This window comes from Amphibalanus amphitrite, unplaced genomic scaffold (genome assembly GCF_019059575.1).
Source record: "Amphibalanus amphitrite isolate SeventyFive unplaced genomic scaffold, NRLGWU_Aamphi_draft 000369F_arrow, whole genome shotgun sequence".
In the NCBI taxonomy this organism is placed as follows: domain Eukaryota; kingdom Metazoa; phylum Arthropoda; class Thecostraca; order Balanomorpha; family Balanidae; genus Amphibalanus; species Amphibalanus amphitrite.
In genome coordinates this window covers 159,954-177,770 of record NW_024881863.1, presented here as the reverse complement: position 1 = coordinate 177,770, position 17,817 = coordinate 159,954, and the positions used below count along the sequence as shown (strand labels likewise).

General features: G+C 48.6%; 1 protein-coding gene across 1 annotated transcript in view; it reads left to right on the top strand.

The window, feature by feature from the left end:
* The window catches only part of LOC122389715 (guanine nucleotide-binding protein G(o) subunit alpha), a 49,983-nt gene extending 34,849 nt beyond the window's left edge, over positions 1–15,134 (top strand). The window contains exons 4-8 of the mRNA XM_043382013.1: positions 2,134–2,294; positions 6,919–7,047; positions 9,419–9,548; positions 10,205–10,358; positions 13,409–15,134. Of these exons, the coding sequence (XP_043237948.1) occupies positions 2,134–2,294; positions 6,919–7,047; positions 9,419–9,548; positions 10,205–10,358; positions 13,409–13,596 (762 nt within the window). The 3' untranslated portion in view covers positions 13,597–15,134. The remainder of the gene's footprint in view (positions 1–2,133; positions 2,295–6,918; positions 7,048–9,418; positions 9,549–10,204; positions 10,359–13,408) is intronic.
* The last annotated feature ends 2,683 nt before the right edge of the window (positions 15,135–17,817 follow it).

The following is a 17,817-nucleotide window of genomic DNA, read 5'->3' as shown; positions in this document are numbered from 1 at the left end:
ATTATGCCAGAAAATGTTGACTGATGAGCGCATATTGATGTATTGGTATGAATATTGAATGATAACTTACAACAGCAAAATAAATTAGTGCTAACTATCAAGTTAAAATCTAGAATGAATGGACTTGGGCAGTTTTACTATGCTTAGATGATATGCAGATTGTAATGTGCATCAGGTACTCAGTGTCTGGCAAATGAAACATGCGATCATTCCATTGCTACTGGAGGAGAAAGCTTGGATCACTAAATCCACTTTATGTTGATTTTGATGTTAATCATCATCACTGTATTTCTTGAAAAAAGGATTGTAGTAAAATTGTCAATTTGTGACAATCCATGCAATGATGTGATCATATTATGTGTTCATAGTCATTCGTGATAGTCATTATTGGTCCAATATACAATGGCAAAGCTCTCAGTCTCAGCGTTTCTTCCTGTGGATGGCCAGCAGTGACTCAGAGCTTAGAAGTATTAGTTTTCTTCACAGGGCTGGGATAAAAAGTACTGAGGTTAATCTTCCACCAAGGAACGCTACTTCGACATGGTATGAGATGTAGGCACAAGTAGGTAGGTGCTCAGTTCCTATAGTCAGTAGTTGTGTATGTTTAGTCGGGTTAGCTTAGATCAGATTGTTAGTTGTTTAATTTGCCAAATGTCCATAAAAATGTGACCTGAGCAATGAGCATACCTGAACCTGACTAACCTGACAGCTGACCTAACCTCAATCATCACACATATTTGCAGCCTACCCAAGACCTGCATGGCAGTAGCACCCAGTAATAGGTAGGTACTCACCCTAACTCAATCTTACCTGCTAACCTTCAACTTGCCAAAAGTTAGCTCACATTGCCAAGCTGTGTCCAGGGAAACAGTCCACTGAGGAACTGGCTCATGCCTCATTGGGTGGCTGGTGTGAGTCTGTGCATTTAAAGTGTTTCTTCTCTGAAGCTGCTCTGCACTGCTGTATGTCATGTTAGATGCTCAGAAAATGTGGGAAATGATTACTAAGCTACTTTAGTGCTTTGTTAATGTTCGAGACATGAACAAGTACAGATCCTGCAGGGTACAGCTATGAGTTAGGTGCTAGGTGAGTATGTTATGTGAATGTGCTGTTCCCTGTTTGACCGTAAGTATACAAACAAGCACAGGGTCACAGTTATATTCAATCTCCACATAAACATACAACAAAAACAGCCATATAGCCTAACTCCGAACACACCACAGATAACTTAAGCCTTTGAAGGCACAAAAATGTTTTGATTAACGGGACAGGTTTACAATATATCCTCTGTCCTTGGGGGATCTTGCTGCCAAGTTGAGGTATGATGACTGAACTTCAGGATTGATCAACCTTTTCTTAGCCACTGCTCATATACGAGAAAGACCAAATGCTTGTTTGTTTTGATTTACAGGACATGTATACAATATATCCTCTGTCCTTGGGGGATCTTGCTGCCAAGTTGAGGTACGATGACTGAACTTCAGGATTGATCAACCTTTTCTTAGCCAATGCTTATAAACGAGAAAGACCAAATGCTTGTTTGTAAACTGCGTTGAAAATTTAATGATCCACCTTCAATTCTGACATGAAGGCACAAATGAAATAGTTCCCTCTCCTTTTGGAATACACTAAGCAAAATATTTAATAAATTTTAGTGGATGGACAAGAGCAATTAGCATAGCTTTCCCTCAAGTTAACTTCTGGCACTGTTGATGAAAATTACACTGACGCTTATTCGCTTCATATTTTGTAACAAACGCGCTAAAACTGCAATATAACAGCACTATATGCTTCTTGACAAAATGCAATAGTATTAAAAATTTAGCCCTGATGGCATTCATTCTTGGTGGAAACGTAATTACAAAATATTTTGTAGTAACTATTAAATTCCGGCCGAAAACAGTGCACGGTTTAAAAAAGAATCATTCCAATGACGGTCCATTCTTGCGGTCCTGAAATCGCCACTATTTCCGGCCTCTCCAACGCAACTCGTTGTCCAGACGTAAATATGCTTCACACTGTACGACGTCACTTTACCCATTGCCCTCTGTGTTATAACCTCACTATGTAGCTTCATTCAACCCCATGACGTCATTCTGACGTCATATGATGTCAACCTTGTCGTTTCGACAGCCGGATGCCAAGATGGTGATGGACGTCATCTCCCGAATGGAGGACACAGAGCCGTTCAGCGACGAACTGCTGGCGGCCATGCGTCGTCTCTGGATGGACACAGGAGTGCAGGAGTGCTTCGGCCGCTCCAATGAGTACCAGCTCAACGACTCAGCCAAATAGTGAGTCACCGGGGGAGGGCGGACCGGGGGGGGGCGGGGGGGGTGCTGACAGGTGGATGGTAGGCCGCCGATCTCCGTCGTATGTATTTGCCCTGACATTTGGTAGGTGACATGACTTGTCGAAAAGGATTGATTAGCATGAGTCTGCTTAAGCTTATCTGCATAGGTTAACTAGATGCCTTTATTCACTTTTATCCAACTTCAGTTTTCACGTCTACCTATCGGGCATGTATCTTTCTGTATTTACTATCACACCATATGGCTTGGTCATTAGCTAATATATCCATATATCATTCACATTTACCCTAAGCCGGTACCAGTCGGGGAAACTATGGTAAAATCTGCTATTTTTAGCAGTCTGCTATTTTTAGCAGAAATCTGCTAAAAATGGGTACGCATGTGACGTCATCGTACCCAAATATAGCAGATTTGGGTACTGCCCCATACAAAAGCATATCTGCACCCTAATTGAAGCAAATGCGCATCAAATGCCTGGCAGATTCATGATGAGAATAGTGCTGAGAATGTCCTCTGATATTTTTGTTCAGATCCGACTATTTTCAAATTCATTATTTGAAAATAGTCGGATCTGAACAAGAATATCAGAGGACATTCTCAGCACTATTCTAATCATGAATCTGCCAGGCATTTGATGCGCATTTGCTTCAATTAGGGTGCAGATCTGCTTTTGTGGGGGGCCGTACCCAAATCTGCTATATTTGGGTACGATGACGTCACATGCGTACCCATTTTTAGCAGATTTCTGCTAAAAATAGCAGACTGCTAAAAATAGCAGATTTTACCATAGTTTCCCCGACTGGTACGAGTGACACGTGGCTCTATGACGTCATTTCCCGTCCCCGGGGTCGCTCCCCTCTCTGGTGACCCGTCCGTATGCCCCGAGGCACGCCAGCAAGTCATTTGGCCTGGGCTAACCTATTAACCCGCGCCCTGCTGGGGGTCCTGGATTTCCACGCCCTGCTGGGGGGGGGGGGGGGTGTTTGAACACCCCCCCCTTGTAACTCGGCTCCTGGGCCACGTAGCGATACGCGGAAGGCGGCGTTCGAAAGAGCGTCAAAAATAATGACGAAATCACTTCGGTCAATTTTTTGGTCAGGTCAAAGGTCAGGTCACCAGAGGTCATTGAAGGCAAAATTTCGCCGATTTCCAGGTCGAATGTCGAAAATTTCCAAGAAGCCAACGCATAACTCGGGAACCAATAGAGCTACAGCGCCGCGGAAAAGCGCATTCGATAGCCCTAAGATGGGGTCTGCCGAGCAACGCGGTCTGATGGGGGGGGGGGCCATTTTGGCCCCCCCCCCTCAGATCTCGAGAACCACGCAACATAGCGACAAGCGGTAAACGGTGTTGGATAGCCCCAACGGGGAACTACCTTGTGACCCAATTTCATTGACCTCGGTCAAACCGATGACGTCACAGGTCAGGTCAAAGGTCGAATTTTCACCGTTTACAGGCATTTCAAGAAATGCGTTGTAAAATCGAGTAAAATGCATTTCATTGAAAATCATCGGTGGAGAAATGTTCTTCAAACACATATTTTGCTATTTGAGGTCACTGATACCAGGTCAGGTCACAGAGGTCAGGTCACTGGGGGGGTCACAATATGAAAGTGGCGTGTGATACATGTTTTATGGTCCATTTTACATGACAAATGCGATTATGTGGGTCAGACAGACTTTAGGGCCAGCTTAGGTCACGTTTTGGTCAAGGTCAGGTCAAGGTCAGGTCAAGGTCAGGTCAAATTAGGTCAAATTTCAAAGTTGATATTTTTGCATAAAATGGGTATCGATTCGATGCAGCTCGTCACGGGGAGTTCAATGGTGGTCTCCGTTTTGCGCTACGAGGTCTAGAATTGCTAAAAATTGAGTTCAAAAATTTGACGTCATCAATTTTTAACAGTTTTGTTGCTATAACTTCGCCAAAAAAAGAGGTATCGATCTAAAATTTGGTATGTATATCGAAGAGCGTAGGCACTATCACATATATTCCGGTTTTTTCGAAATTCGAAAAAAATTTGGAAATTTTTTGAGTTTTTCTAAAAAAATCAATTTTTTTGATTTTTGGGGGTCAAAATCCCAAAATTTCGAAAATCCGAGATAGCAGTTTTGTAGCGCCGTCTTTTCTCTACACAACCACATAAAGAACTTTAAAATTGCTTGTTAACTGTAGAATTGGTGAGCGTTTCAAGATGTCATGTTTTTTGCTCATTTTTGCTCGAACATGACCTCAGTTTGACCTCAATAACTCCTGACCTGAGGTGACCTGTGACTTGAAATTTTGTGTGAAGGTGTCAAATTGATGCCCGGTAAGGTACCCAAAATTTGGCGGCGCTGCGCGCCGCCGTTTTCTCGCTATTTAAGAAAAACCACAGGGGGGGGCCAAAATGCCCCCCCCCCCATCAGGGCGCGGGTTAACGCCCTTTCTGAGTAATTCTCTCAGATTTGACCTAACGTCAACGGTTTTGCCTGCAGGGGGCAAAAACTGCAAAAATAGCCGATTTTTTCGAAAACAGTTTTTCTGCAATAACTTTAGACCCAAGCCTTGTACGAGCTTACTTTTACCGGCATCGTGGTCCTCTCGTCAAGACGCATCGAATGAACTGTAACTTGACCTTGAAAGGTCAACTTGAAAATTTGACCTCAGGTCAAGGTCATGACCTGACCGGAAAGGGTCATGTTGCATATCAGTCGATCCGTATCGTCGAGCTGAACACATCTAAGGCGTTTTCATCGCTCTAGCATGCCTCTATCAAAAGTTATTTGCGAAAAACTGTTAGATACCATTCGTGACCTAAGATGACCTCAGGGCGTAAACAAGGGTCACGGACACCATTTTCAAGTTCAGTGTGTCTAAACCACTTGTAATTCGGTGTTTGGGAGTGTTTATAATGTCTTTCATCCAAAAGAGGCGCATTTCAATTTTCTCCCATTGACTTATAATGGGGAGGTCGCAAAATTGACCTGACCTTAGGTCATCGATATCAAAATTCTGAGATATACATTTCGCACATGCTATTGCTCTTAGCAATCGCTGAAAGTTTCAAAGTGATCGGTCACTCGGTGTACCTATGACAGACATTGAAAGTTTTTATGAGGTGAGGTCACTTTAAGTGACCTGGTGACCTGACCTTGAATGACCTTGGTCTGAAATTTTCACAACATGTGTAGAATTGATGTATGATAAGGTGTACCAAAAACGGCGGCGCTCCGCGCCGCCGTTTTTGAGATATTCGCGAAAAACCACAAGGGGGGGTGTTCAAACACCCCCCCCCCCAGCAGGGCGCGGGTTAACGCTTGTCGGCGTCTGCCGTCGACCGCGGAGGCAAAACACATGGCCTTGGTCTGGGAGTCTGGAGACCAGACTGTCTGGGAGCCCTCCAGCCTGGAGAGGGGATTGGTGGGGCAGAGAAACGTTTCCAAATTTGGAGTTCGAGAGTCATTGGTCATTTGGAAATTTATGTCCATGTAGAATGAGGGACACTGGGTGAACGCTGTCCGTTTTATTTAGCAACTTCCGTTGATAAAGCGATGACCTTGTCTTCAGCAATCGATCTTTCAGCAATAAATTGAAGGCTGCCCAAGTTATTGTGTTTTGAACATTGTTATGACAAGCTCTATCGAGCTTCCGTTCAGTTTCTGAATAGAAAGAGCACCATTTGATTATATGCCGTCTGTAAACCCTTCATTTGGATGATTCGAAATATTCATAGGCTGACGTGATCAGCCTCGTAGAATAACTTGTGCATTCGTAACGGCTTTATCGCCACGATTTTATGGCTCCTGAAATCACCTAATGTCAGAGCAGTAAGTCATAAATCTGACGTGGCGGGCGCCGTTTGGCCCTACAAATGGTAATCTATCAATAGGCTCATTTATCGTCATATATATTATTTTAGCTTGATTTTATCTCAATAAACATATTGTCTCTCACATTATATACAACTTTTGTATTATGTAAAAAACCCTTATCTCATGGAATAACGTTGCCGTTTTTTTGTGGCTTATCAACCCCAACGTGATCAGTAAGTGAATAAAAAAGCGTCACGAGCTTCTGCACGTGACTCCATGGATGGGATATTTACGACGTGAGCAGATGGCGATTACGCCGGAACAAAGGATAGATGACGTTCGTGTTCGCCCAGTGTCCAGACCTGGCTGTCGTCCACAGCGCATGTATAATGAATTGGCCCCTCGACGGCCGCCTATTCTGGGCCGCCGTTCAATGTTTGTGTTATCACGTCGAGAATTGAGTCGTATTTTTGCCGATCCGGCGTCAAGTTCGCAGACGGAAGACGTCATCTCAATGCAAAATACATAAACTGCGAGCGGAGCGGCTAGGGTGACTGTGCCTTCTGGAGCCCAGATGGACTTCTAGCTTTTTTCTCTGCTTCCCTCTTCTCTCGTATCCTTCTCTCCCTCACCATATCGCCCTCTTTCTCTAGAAAGTATGTAATATCCGTACTCTGTCCTTTTTTTGACACTTGACACGTTTATTATTCGCACGCTCCTTTCGCCATTAATGTAAATTGGTCCCTCATGTCGTGTTCTCTATTGAGGTCAGTGACCGCATGACCTTGACCTTGACCCGTCTCGCGTGCCCACAGCTTCCTCGATGACCTGGAGAGGCTGGGCGCCAAGGATTACCAGCCGACTGAACAGGACATTCTGCGAACCCGAGTGAAAACCACCGGAATCGTCGAGGTGCACTTCTCCTTCAAGAACCTCAACTTCAAGTAAGTGTCGCTTACGCTTTGTGTGTGCTAGTCCGACCAACTCACTGATGAAAGCGCTATGGTATTTCAGTTATATTTCTTGCATTTCCGCATTGGGAATGAAATTAGGTAATCCCTAATCATCATCGTAGTTACACCTCCGAGAGTGGTGTCCCTGTGTAACAGCCCCGAGCCATACCGCCTACCGCTGTGATGATGTGTGTTAAGATCTCGGGCCGGGTCCCGCTGTGTCGATGTCTGTAGAAGTCTCGGGGCGAAATCACGGCTGTGTCGCCGGCTCGGACCACCCCAGGGCGGTGTCGGGCCCGGCGGCCGCCACCCCAAACGTAAACCGTTTACTCGGCCCGGTAAATCGTCGGCCGGCTGGGCCTGGAGGCGCCGGCCGGTCGCCGCCGCCGCCCCCGGGGCAGGCGGGTCGCCGCCGCCGGCTCAGCGACCCGACCAAGGTCACTGCGCAGTAGCGCGACGGCAGGGGGCCATCAGCGGCCGGTCCCCGTGGGTTAGGGCAGCTAATGAGCACCGTATGTCATTGGCGGCGGCGACGGACTCAGTCGATCGGTATCCGTCTTTCCAGAACGGTGGATGATGGGAAGGATGGGTTATTGGTCCGGTTATCCGATGCACCCTGAGCACATTCACGATAGATAATGTTGGTCCTATATGGACGGTCGTCAATGCTTAGCCCAAAAGGAAATTAGGTAAAAAGTAAATTATGCTCCACGGGGTTGGATTATGAGCTTCTTCATCATTGTGTTAGGAAATGAGCCGTTTATCTTCAGGTCCCAGACCACAATGCATTTAGGTAGTTAATTACTTTGTCGGACACTAGGTGACTCTTATCGCCCATGCCATGCTCGTAACAATGTTGACTTTGCGAGACGCAGAAGCAAGGAATCAAGAATGTGTTTGATGATCATTGGTCTGGGTATCTGGACGTACTGTTCTGCACAAGCTGTTCGGTCATATTTAGATAAAAAGAGCTACAATTGCTCCGGCATAAATCAGGAAATGTCCTTGCCGGATGCCATGGCAACCTCGCTATTTTAGCAGCAGCACATTTAGCAGTCATTTTTTATCATACCAGTCCCATTCAATTGAATCAATCGCTCGCTGCCTGCGGATATAGACCGCACGATGAATCCCTGAAGGCATTCACGCTGTCAACGCTGATCGTTACGCTTATCACGCGGAAGCGCAGCCGCCATATTGAAAAAGTCTGCCGCGCTGCATCGCCAGAGAGCGACGCGCTGCCGCCATCAGCGGCGCGGCGTCTTGCCGTCAGCGGCGCGGCGTCCTGCCGTCAGCGGAATTGATGACGCCTCTCGGGGGAGGACCACCGGTTGTCAGGAACATCGCCGCTCAATTCGTGGCGATGGACGCGCGTCGAGCGACCGCCGCTGCCTGCCTGCCTCCGCGGACGGTCGGTCTGTCGGGGCTATCCGGGACGGGAGAGGACGATCGATACTGATCAGGACGGCCAGCTCCGCCGCGCCGCCGGCTGAGACGGCCGACTTTGACCGACAACGGCCGGCGGAGCGTCTAGAACAGGATGTGAACGGAGGGGAACCGGACCCTGCGTGTTTCACGTGTCCGGGACGCCTTAGTCGGGATTGATTTTCCGCCGACCGTGAGGAAAAGTTCACTGGGGTCGAGTTGGAATTCGACTGCTGCATTATCAAGATGGCGAAGCCGTTCTAGATGACCATGGACCAATAGAAGGAAAAAGACAGTTATTTTCTTCGTAGTCCATTTGTTCTATTTGTCTTAATCGCTACTCATTCATCAAATCTTTCCCTAAATTTGAGAAACACAAACTTGCAATGCCTTCCCCTGATTTTTCCTCTCATCCAGTTTCATCTCGCTAACTTCATGTGTCCTTATCTGTGTCTATACTCTGTTCCGTTTCAAGTTTGCAGCCGAAGTGCCATGCTGAAAGCAGTGCGTGATTTCTGTATATACAGCTCTTACATTTTGAGGTGAAAATTCTTGAGCGGAGGAGCGATCAGCCGAAGAAACTCCGACTGCAAGCTTGATATGGAACAGACTATAACTGTCTACCGTAACAGTCGTAACAGTCCAATGGGCTTTGCTTTTTGTCGACCGGTTTGACCATTAGGTGGGGCCTCTAACATTTCACAAAAAGAAGTTGAACTGTCATCCTTTTTCTTTATATACGTTTCAGTCATTCGTGTTACCTCTTTCAATTCCATCAATTGAATTGGTAACACGAATACGTTTCAGTTATTCGTGTTACCTCTTTCAATTCCATCAATCTCCTGAACTCATATCGCACTTTGTCCCCGCTCTCCTCCCTCCGCCCATTAGTTGACCTCTGACCTAAGATAACCTCGTCTTTGTTTCTCGCTTCCAGACTGTTTGATGTGGGCGGCCAGCGGTCGGAGCGAAAAAAGTGGATCCACTGTTTCGAGGATGTGACCGCCATTATTTTCTGCGTAGCCATGTCCGAGTATGATCAGGTGCTGCATGAGGATGAAACCACGGTGAGTTGACGGAGCTGCGAGTGTTTAGGCGTTTCGTGAATTGACGCGTGTCAGTGTCATGAGTTGTGTTTGTTTAGGAGTCGTTAGCAAGACACCGATCCACTCTAATGGCCTTGGGTTGGCACATGCTCAGTCTTATCGACTAAGCGGGCATCAGGTGCTATCTTGTAGGAATTCCACGTAGTACAGCGAAACAATGAAATCAATTTCAAGTGGGTCCCAAATAGCGTCTAAAGGTACCAAATGGCCTCTTCTTTGTAATAACTGAGTCTAGCGAACGAACGGAAGTTAGCCTTCAAACAAAGACATATGTATCATGTGGGCATTTTATGAGTTTCGAGGTGTCCTAGATTTGTAATGTTCCTCCGTAAATGAGGAAGTCGTCTTCTTTACGATAAGCGGATATGACGCTCATTTACCCTGTTTGTAAACAGTGGGCCCTAAAGTAATCTATGTAGCGCCATCAAAGGTTTATTGCCTTATCATTTTCCACGCGGGTCTCAAGCTCTGTGATTCTACATGCACTGTGCTTCCAAACAAGCCTGCAGTGACTGCGAATAATTAATCTGCTCTCCTCCTAGTACACTCCCCCTCCCTCTCTCCACCTCCACGACTTGCAAATAACAAGCTGATCAATACGACCCCGCCTCTCTCAGAATCGAATGCAGGAGAGCTTGAAGCTGTTCGACTCGATCTGCAACAACAAATGGTTCACCGATACTTCCATCATTCTCTTCCTCAACAAGAAGGATCTGTTCGAGGACAAGATCAAGAAGTCTCCGCTGACCATCTGTTTCCCCGAATACCCAGGTAAGTGAGCAGAGCTGCTGTCGAGATGGCGCCACCGGCGGCGGTCACCGACGGAACGCCGACGCCATTTTGTTTTCTCGCCGTAAGCACAGGGAGGTGGCCGTTGCGAGTGAGCTGCCAAAGCCCCGAGCTTTAGCCGGTCGGTCGCTAGGGCTTTCTGGTGACGGCGGCGGCCGCATAACGCGCTTTGATGACGTTGATCATCCATTTGGTGGTTTCTATGTGTGTTGATAGAGATCATGTGGGTCCCAGGAGACCAGCGCCTATGATAGCATCAATGTCGCTGGCGCCTGTGTTGTCATTATTCGTATGCCGAGCACCACTCAGGTCTTTTGATGGCTGTGGGACCCTGACGTGGGCCGCGTCACGAGGCATTGCACGTCTACAGGGACAAATATTTTCAACCGAAACGGACATTGGCGGACGAGTAACCTTTGCTCGTTCCACTTAGATCGTATTCGGCGACAATGAGCTGCTGATTTGGTGCGCTCAACTGACGGCCTGTCTGACCAATCAGCGGCCGAGTCTGTGACCGTTGCCATGGCGATGGGTGCTGTTGTTAGGCGGTCTCGCGGCCGCCCTGATTCCCGTCTGGTGCGACTGCCAGTGCCGACGCCGCGTCCATATGACCACCGAGTTATTACCTCAACCCACGTCGCCGGCCCGCCATCGGTCATTTGCACCGGCCCGCTCTGGCCTTATATGACCAAAATCAGAATCACCCTCGGACATTGACCTCGGGTGTAAGAGCGTACCGGTCTAAAAAATGTACCTATTTTATTATATGCTGTTGGATTTGTGATGGGTGGTAACCAGCAATGGACAGATGTTCAGCAATTGGATGATTACAGAACATCGCTCAATTGCTCGCGATATTTACCTAACAACGTCCTCATAAAACATGCCATATCAACATTGATCGCATTTTACTGGCTCATAAAATAATAGCGCTTGTAGTGTAATTGTAAGTAATACCGGAAAATAATAGCGCTAGAAACTATAGGTATTCAGGATTACGATCTTTATTGACATGCATCATACTATATAGCTCTCGTAAGTAATTAAAGGTAGTGTGCCAGCTTTCTTGGACCGTATGGAGTTAATGGCCCAGATAAGGAGAACCGGATTTTTAGAACTTATCCATGCCTTCAAAACTCATGGAAACGTCTTAAATTCTTCAAATTTTGAGTACCCCAGTGCGAAATTCGCCCCGACGGGTTGTCGGTCGTACCCCAACCACATTTCACACCACTATGAACAATAAATGCACACACTGAAATCGCTATTACCGATATGCTCATCCAATCAAGTTTCGATAAACCCGTTCATCATCATCTCCTGCGGTTTCGAACACGCCTGTTAGGTGGCTTCTGATGCTCGTCGAGGTCGGAATTTCCAAATACGCGTGGTGCGTCGGGCCGCGCGCTCTGACTTCGGCCAAGAAAAATGCGTCAGCTGATCATTGTCATTTCTGCCACTTGCGTGTGGTGAAATGGGGTCATAACTTATAAGACGGCTTTTTCATATCAATTATTTTACATAAAATCATATTTCAAACCATAAATAATGTTCGACAGCCAAATAAAAGAAACAATACCAATACGGGCTTACAGTTTAAGGCTCGACATTGTGTTGTCTACGATTAGACAGCTGATAACTCATTCCCGTACGTCGTATGGTCGTAACACTATAATGACCTTTGCTTGTTGTCACAAGTGCGCCGCATTCGCGATTGTTGCCCGACGCCTGTTTGCAGGTGAGCCCACTACAGTTGTTATACATATCTAAAAACCGAAAAACTTTTAGTCGAAAAAGGCACTATTCCAGGCCCATTTTTGATTTTTTTTGCGATATTAGGTAAAAACAGAAGCTTCTTATCCTAGGAAAAATAAAATGGGAAATCTTTCAAAGGTGGCACACTACCTTTAATGCGGGTGCATATTCGTTGGACGTTGATGTCGATCACCTAATGATATCGCAAGCTGTTAAGCACCTGTACATAAGACGATACTCATTAACGGGTGTACCTAATCTGTCAGCATATTTATGCTCATAGGTCGATTGTAGTACGGAATTGTCTAGAAGGCTGGGCTGTCTCTCCTTTAGAATGATCAAAGTAATTCGGTGCAAATTATGCGAGTGTGTTTGTTGTAGACATAAAGGGTATCGTGTAAAAAGATAAAAATGGACTGGAAACGGGATAGCATTGAAGCGAATAGAGGAATTTCCATGCCGCTAAACGATAATCCAACCATACGTACTGCACATTCCAAGGTGATGCAGTCTGTCGCTAGATGGCAGTGGGAAAAGCGCCTGCAGTGATGCTGTGCCGCACAACTTTGTGTTTACCGATCCTCCCGCTAGATGGCAGGGTTTGAGCGCCTGAAGGTATGCTGTACCGCAAGGCTCAAATATCAGAACGCCGAACGGGATGCTACTGCGTCAGGCTCGGGGTAGCGTCTGCGATTGTGTACAGAAGCGATTGGGGGGGGGGGGGGGGAGAGTGGGGAGCAAGCTCTTGGCCTGTTAAGACCATTACAGAGCTATGGGATGTAAAGATAGAGCGTAGACATTGGGCTGTGCGGGACACTGACAGTGCAAGTAGCGGAGGAGAAACCGTCCCGTTGGGACCGGATTGCCTCGTTGGGACAGTCTTTCGTTGGGACGGATTGCCTCATTGGGAATCGGTCCAGCCATACAAACAGTCACCCCGGAGAGGAATTACAGGTTCCGGTGGGAACCCGACCCCCGCCGGTTGTCAGGTGGGGTGACCGTCAGCCCGGAAAGGGAGCGTGAGGGGGACACGGATGGTTTAGTCCTGAGGATGACGAGGATGGGTGATGGTTACGATTAGTTTCATTGCTGCATTTTACTTGTCTGAGCGCACTATAGGGATTTTAGAGCATGCTCATTTCTCACTTAGTCACTCGCATCTGTATCTACCTTCCGTCCTCACAGCTTTGATGCGTTCAGCCCAGCACACACTGCTGACTGCACTTCATTTCAGTTCCCTCTCAGCCACCTCTAACACACCAATCTCCCATCGACAGGCGCCCAGGACTACGGCGAGGCGGCCGCTTACATCCAGGCCCAGTTCGAGGCCAAGAACAAGTCGACCAACAAGGAGATCTACTGTCACATGACGTGTGCCACCGACACGACCAACATCCAGTTCGTGTTCGACGCAGTCACCGACGTCATCATAGCCAACAACCTGCGAGGCTGTGGTCTCTACTAGGCGGCCGGCGCGCGGCCACGCCCGCCTCAGGGCCTCCAGATGCCCGCCGCCAGCCCCCGGCGGCCGGGCCGGCGAACCACAGCCGGCCGGCCGCCAGAGGCGCCGCGATCGTGCGGGTAAAGCGTCCCGAACTCAGGACTTCCCCTGGATGAGAAGCCCGCTCGGGATGGTCTAGTCATCAACCGTGCTGAGATATGGATCTATTTATTTCTTTGTGAGAGGCGCGAGTGCACATTGGCTGGCTCAAGTGTGGCGATATAGGGTCGCAGTGCGCGCAGTGCGGCGCGACAACTATTGAAACTTTTATCTTAACTGCTTAACGATAGGTGCCAGCACTGTAGCGTCCGCGGTGGCCGCGCGGCCCTGGTTCGCGATCTCCTAACCCGGCCAGGGCCACCTTGTTTTGTCGACCTACGACGTGACGTGGTTTTGTAACATAGTGCGCGCGAGCTGGCGCGGCCACTGTCCGTCTGTCCGCGGGCGCGGCCGGCGCGCGCGCGCGCGCGCTGGGTGTTAGCGCGCCGCGCCGCGGCCGGTGAGTGGCCTCGTCACGTGGCCGGCCGGGCGGGGCTGACCGCAGGGCGATCAGTGCGTCCCCGGCGGCCGCTCGGCGCGACCGATGTCCACGCGCCGGGCGGGCGCCGCGGGCGCCGGCGCGGGTCGCCCTTCTGTGACGATGTGTTGGGACCACTACGACCGGCAATGCGGCGAGATCGGTCCGCCGACCGGACCTGTCTGTCTGTCTGTCTGTCCGCCTGTCTGTCCGCCGTGCGGGGGCGGGTCTCTACCGGCCTACCCTCCGTGCCGGGCTGTCCGCTGTCGCGCCTCTGTTCCGCGTCGCTGGCTACCGATCCTCCTCTCAGCTTCTTTCCAGATCGCTCTCTTCTCTTTTACACTGCCGACTGAGGGGGGCCGGTGCCGATTTACGTGTAGTGGGGGTGGTGTGACTTGTCTTGTTTGTCAGTTGTCAATTGGACCGACGTACCGAATCGGTCCAAGATTCCGAACACGCCAGTTAGGAACGCTTGGTGAGCGAGTGAGCGAGAGCGAGCGAGTGAGCGTGCTATGTTGGTGGGGCGACTAGATGCCCGCAGGATATGTTGCCAGTGCTGCGCCGCACTGGAGGGGGTGAAGTAGTTTGTTACATGGCGAGCAGAGCGCGATTAGCTACCAGTTATTCTCGGCGAGAGGACGCCCGCGCAGCCGCTCGCGCACACCGCGGGGCGAGTCGGCCGTCTGTTTCTGTCGGCGCGACCGCGCACAAATCGCCGCTGTCGCGCACCTTCCGCCGCACAAACGCCGCACAGCGCGCCGCGCCTGCGTCACAAACGCCGCCGCCGCTGCGGTGGCGCGGCCAATTCGGCGCACACGGCACGCACACATCGCGTTCGTCTGAAGCGAGGCAAAAGTGTCGCTCTACCGCAATCGCGTCGCCTGGAAGGCTTTGTGTTCCGAGGCGGTCCGCCCCCTGTCCGCGTCTTTTTTCGTTTTCGTATTTTTGCGTATGAGTCATTAATAAACGCCGTTTGATTGTTAAATGATGTGTGGTGTTGTGGCACAAATGGGGCGGATGCGGAGTGCTGAGCTATCGAAGTAAGGAGATCTTGCTGTGCATATTTCGGCCGTAAGGTGACAGGTGTCAGAAACTCTTAATGTGGCTGACTTTGTCCACCGGAAAACTTTTTCTTTTCGCTCTGTCATCTGCAGTCTAGTTATAGTTTCTTACATGACTTCTTGTCGCATTATGTAATAAACGATATTGATTGACAGGTATTCCATAAAGACTTACGCAGCCATAACTATTGATAATCGCATAAATCAGTCATGCTATGTGAGAGTAAGTGCGGTTTTTATAGCAGTGTCATCGCTAGTCATTTTGTGTGGCTTAGGTACGGCAAGTACAAATGCCAAGTTATGGCCATACTCGCCTGTTACGAAAGACGCCAGCAAGCAAGCACGGGCTTGTTACTGTAAAGCAGTAAAGCATTTCATTTCGGCTCGAAGTATACATATATCTATACTCGGAGTGCTATTGACTGCCCGCAGGCTCTATAGCACCTGCCTCAGGTCACAGCGAATGCAGAATGCCTATGGGATAAGACATTACTGCCCGACGTGAATTAGGTGTAATTTGCTTCTTCGATTAAAAAACTGGCAAGGATGGTTTACATTTCGGATTATTTTCTTACTGTTAAACGTCCACGTTCCAGCGTACATTCTCTACCCACGCACTACCCACGTCTTATGCTACATATAGGTATTCTTGATGCATATGCGAGTGTATCAGTGTAAATCATATAATTTCGATGAGTTGAACGGTTTTCGTATGACATCCGGCCCCGTATTTGCTACACTAAGCCCCAGTAATCTCTTGAGGCCAAGCCAGTGTTCTATCGCCCCAACCGCTGCCCACCCTCCGTTCAAATATCACAACGTGTCGTGCTGATTTGATAACGGACCCTGTACAGCCGCACCTCTGAGCTCTCCCCACCCGTAATCTCTGCATCGGGCTGCGGAGTCGGAGTCGGAGTCGGAGTCGGAGTCACCCTAAAATCCATCGACTCCGCAGCCCTGCTCTCTGCATCGGGCTGCACGACAGCGCTCTTTCGACCGCATAAGAACGGTACGGTAAGAACGGTCTTGCCGTCGTCATTTGTTTGGCATGTCCCGCCCAGAAGGGCTTGTCTTGACACCAGCCACATCGGCAAGCAACGAATGGAAAGTGTACCTAATGCCTATGTTGGTCAAGCTAAACGGCACAAACCAGAATGGTACGACGTGGAACAGAACAGCACTGGCTGTACGATTTGGAAAGGTGAACGATACGAAATATAAATACTTTACATTACGACCGATGTTTTTAATAACCAATGCTATCGATTGGTATGCATGAATATTGAACATACAGCGCGGAACGAAACGGTCCGTGGTTCAACCGCTCGTCACCACTTACGACTCTTCAGACTTCATGTACGAAACAGTAAGGTACGACTCAGTGTACGGCGTGTTTCGGCAATACGGTATGGAACGGCACGGTACGCTACGTTAACAGTGACACGGTACGTGTGGCTCAGGGCTGCTCTCTCTGGTAAATTAGTCAGGCTCCAGAGGACGATGCGTTGCCCGTACAGACATTCAGCACGGCTAGTATATACGGACCACAAACGGAGCAAGAAGCACAACCCCGAGTCTAGTGATAGGCCATAGTGCTGGAATATGACCCAATACGGTGGTGTTGGTCCCATACGTTACGGCCTGAGCGGCTCAGTAAATTTCGACAAGACATAGGACGGTCGCACAATACAGTCCACTCGCACGACCCAGTACGACCAAGCACAACCCCCTATAGGGTTCAGTACGACACAGCACGCCCAATACATTATACAGCCCAGCATACGGTCCAGTTTAACCCAGTATATGTCATACGGCCCAATGCGAGGCAGCACACCCAGAACGGTGTAATGCCCACACGGCTCGGGCGGCTCAGAATGTTCCGGCTTAGCGTGACGCACCCACTGATAGGGCGCATTCCACCGGCACCCGGCCGACCGCGCCGGCCCGGCCGCCCGTAGCCCGCGGCCCAACGTCCGGGCCAGCCGACTGCAGCGGGCCGTTGAAACATTCCGACATGTCCATCTTCTAAGTTTGCGTTTAGTGTGGTTTCGCGGGTGGGGTCACGCGGTTGGAGGGGAGGGCGAACATTATTGCTCCGAGAAGACCACTGCTGTGCGAACTGCGGATTGCGGAATGACATTCAGTAGGCAAACACAAACAAGCATAGCGGTCAAATGAACCCGTTATATATAAATACAGGTATTTCGTAGTCGTACAGTAGGCATACCTTATTCTAGAAATACAAGTCACATTCTGTGGCACAAGAAAAATTACCGGCGAGCAGTGAGCACTTAGGCCTACATACTTACATACGTCTTACATTACACACTGCACAGCTCGGATTACCAGAAAAACGGTCCTTACCTAACCTTGGGGCTGCAAAAATATTTTATTATGAAAACTGAATGACATTTTAATTTGTTTACACGTTATGAACTTGCTACTTCTCCCTTACAAAAAACTCACGTAACATCCAGAGCTATGAGATACAAGTCGATCGCTAGTAATAATTTAGCTGTCACGTGTTTTTGTTTCATCGGGGCATTTTTTGAAATGCTTTTCTTGTCATGCTACACACTAAAATTATAATTCTATTTTTTAATTAAC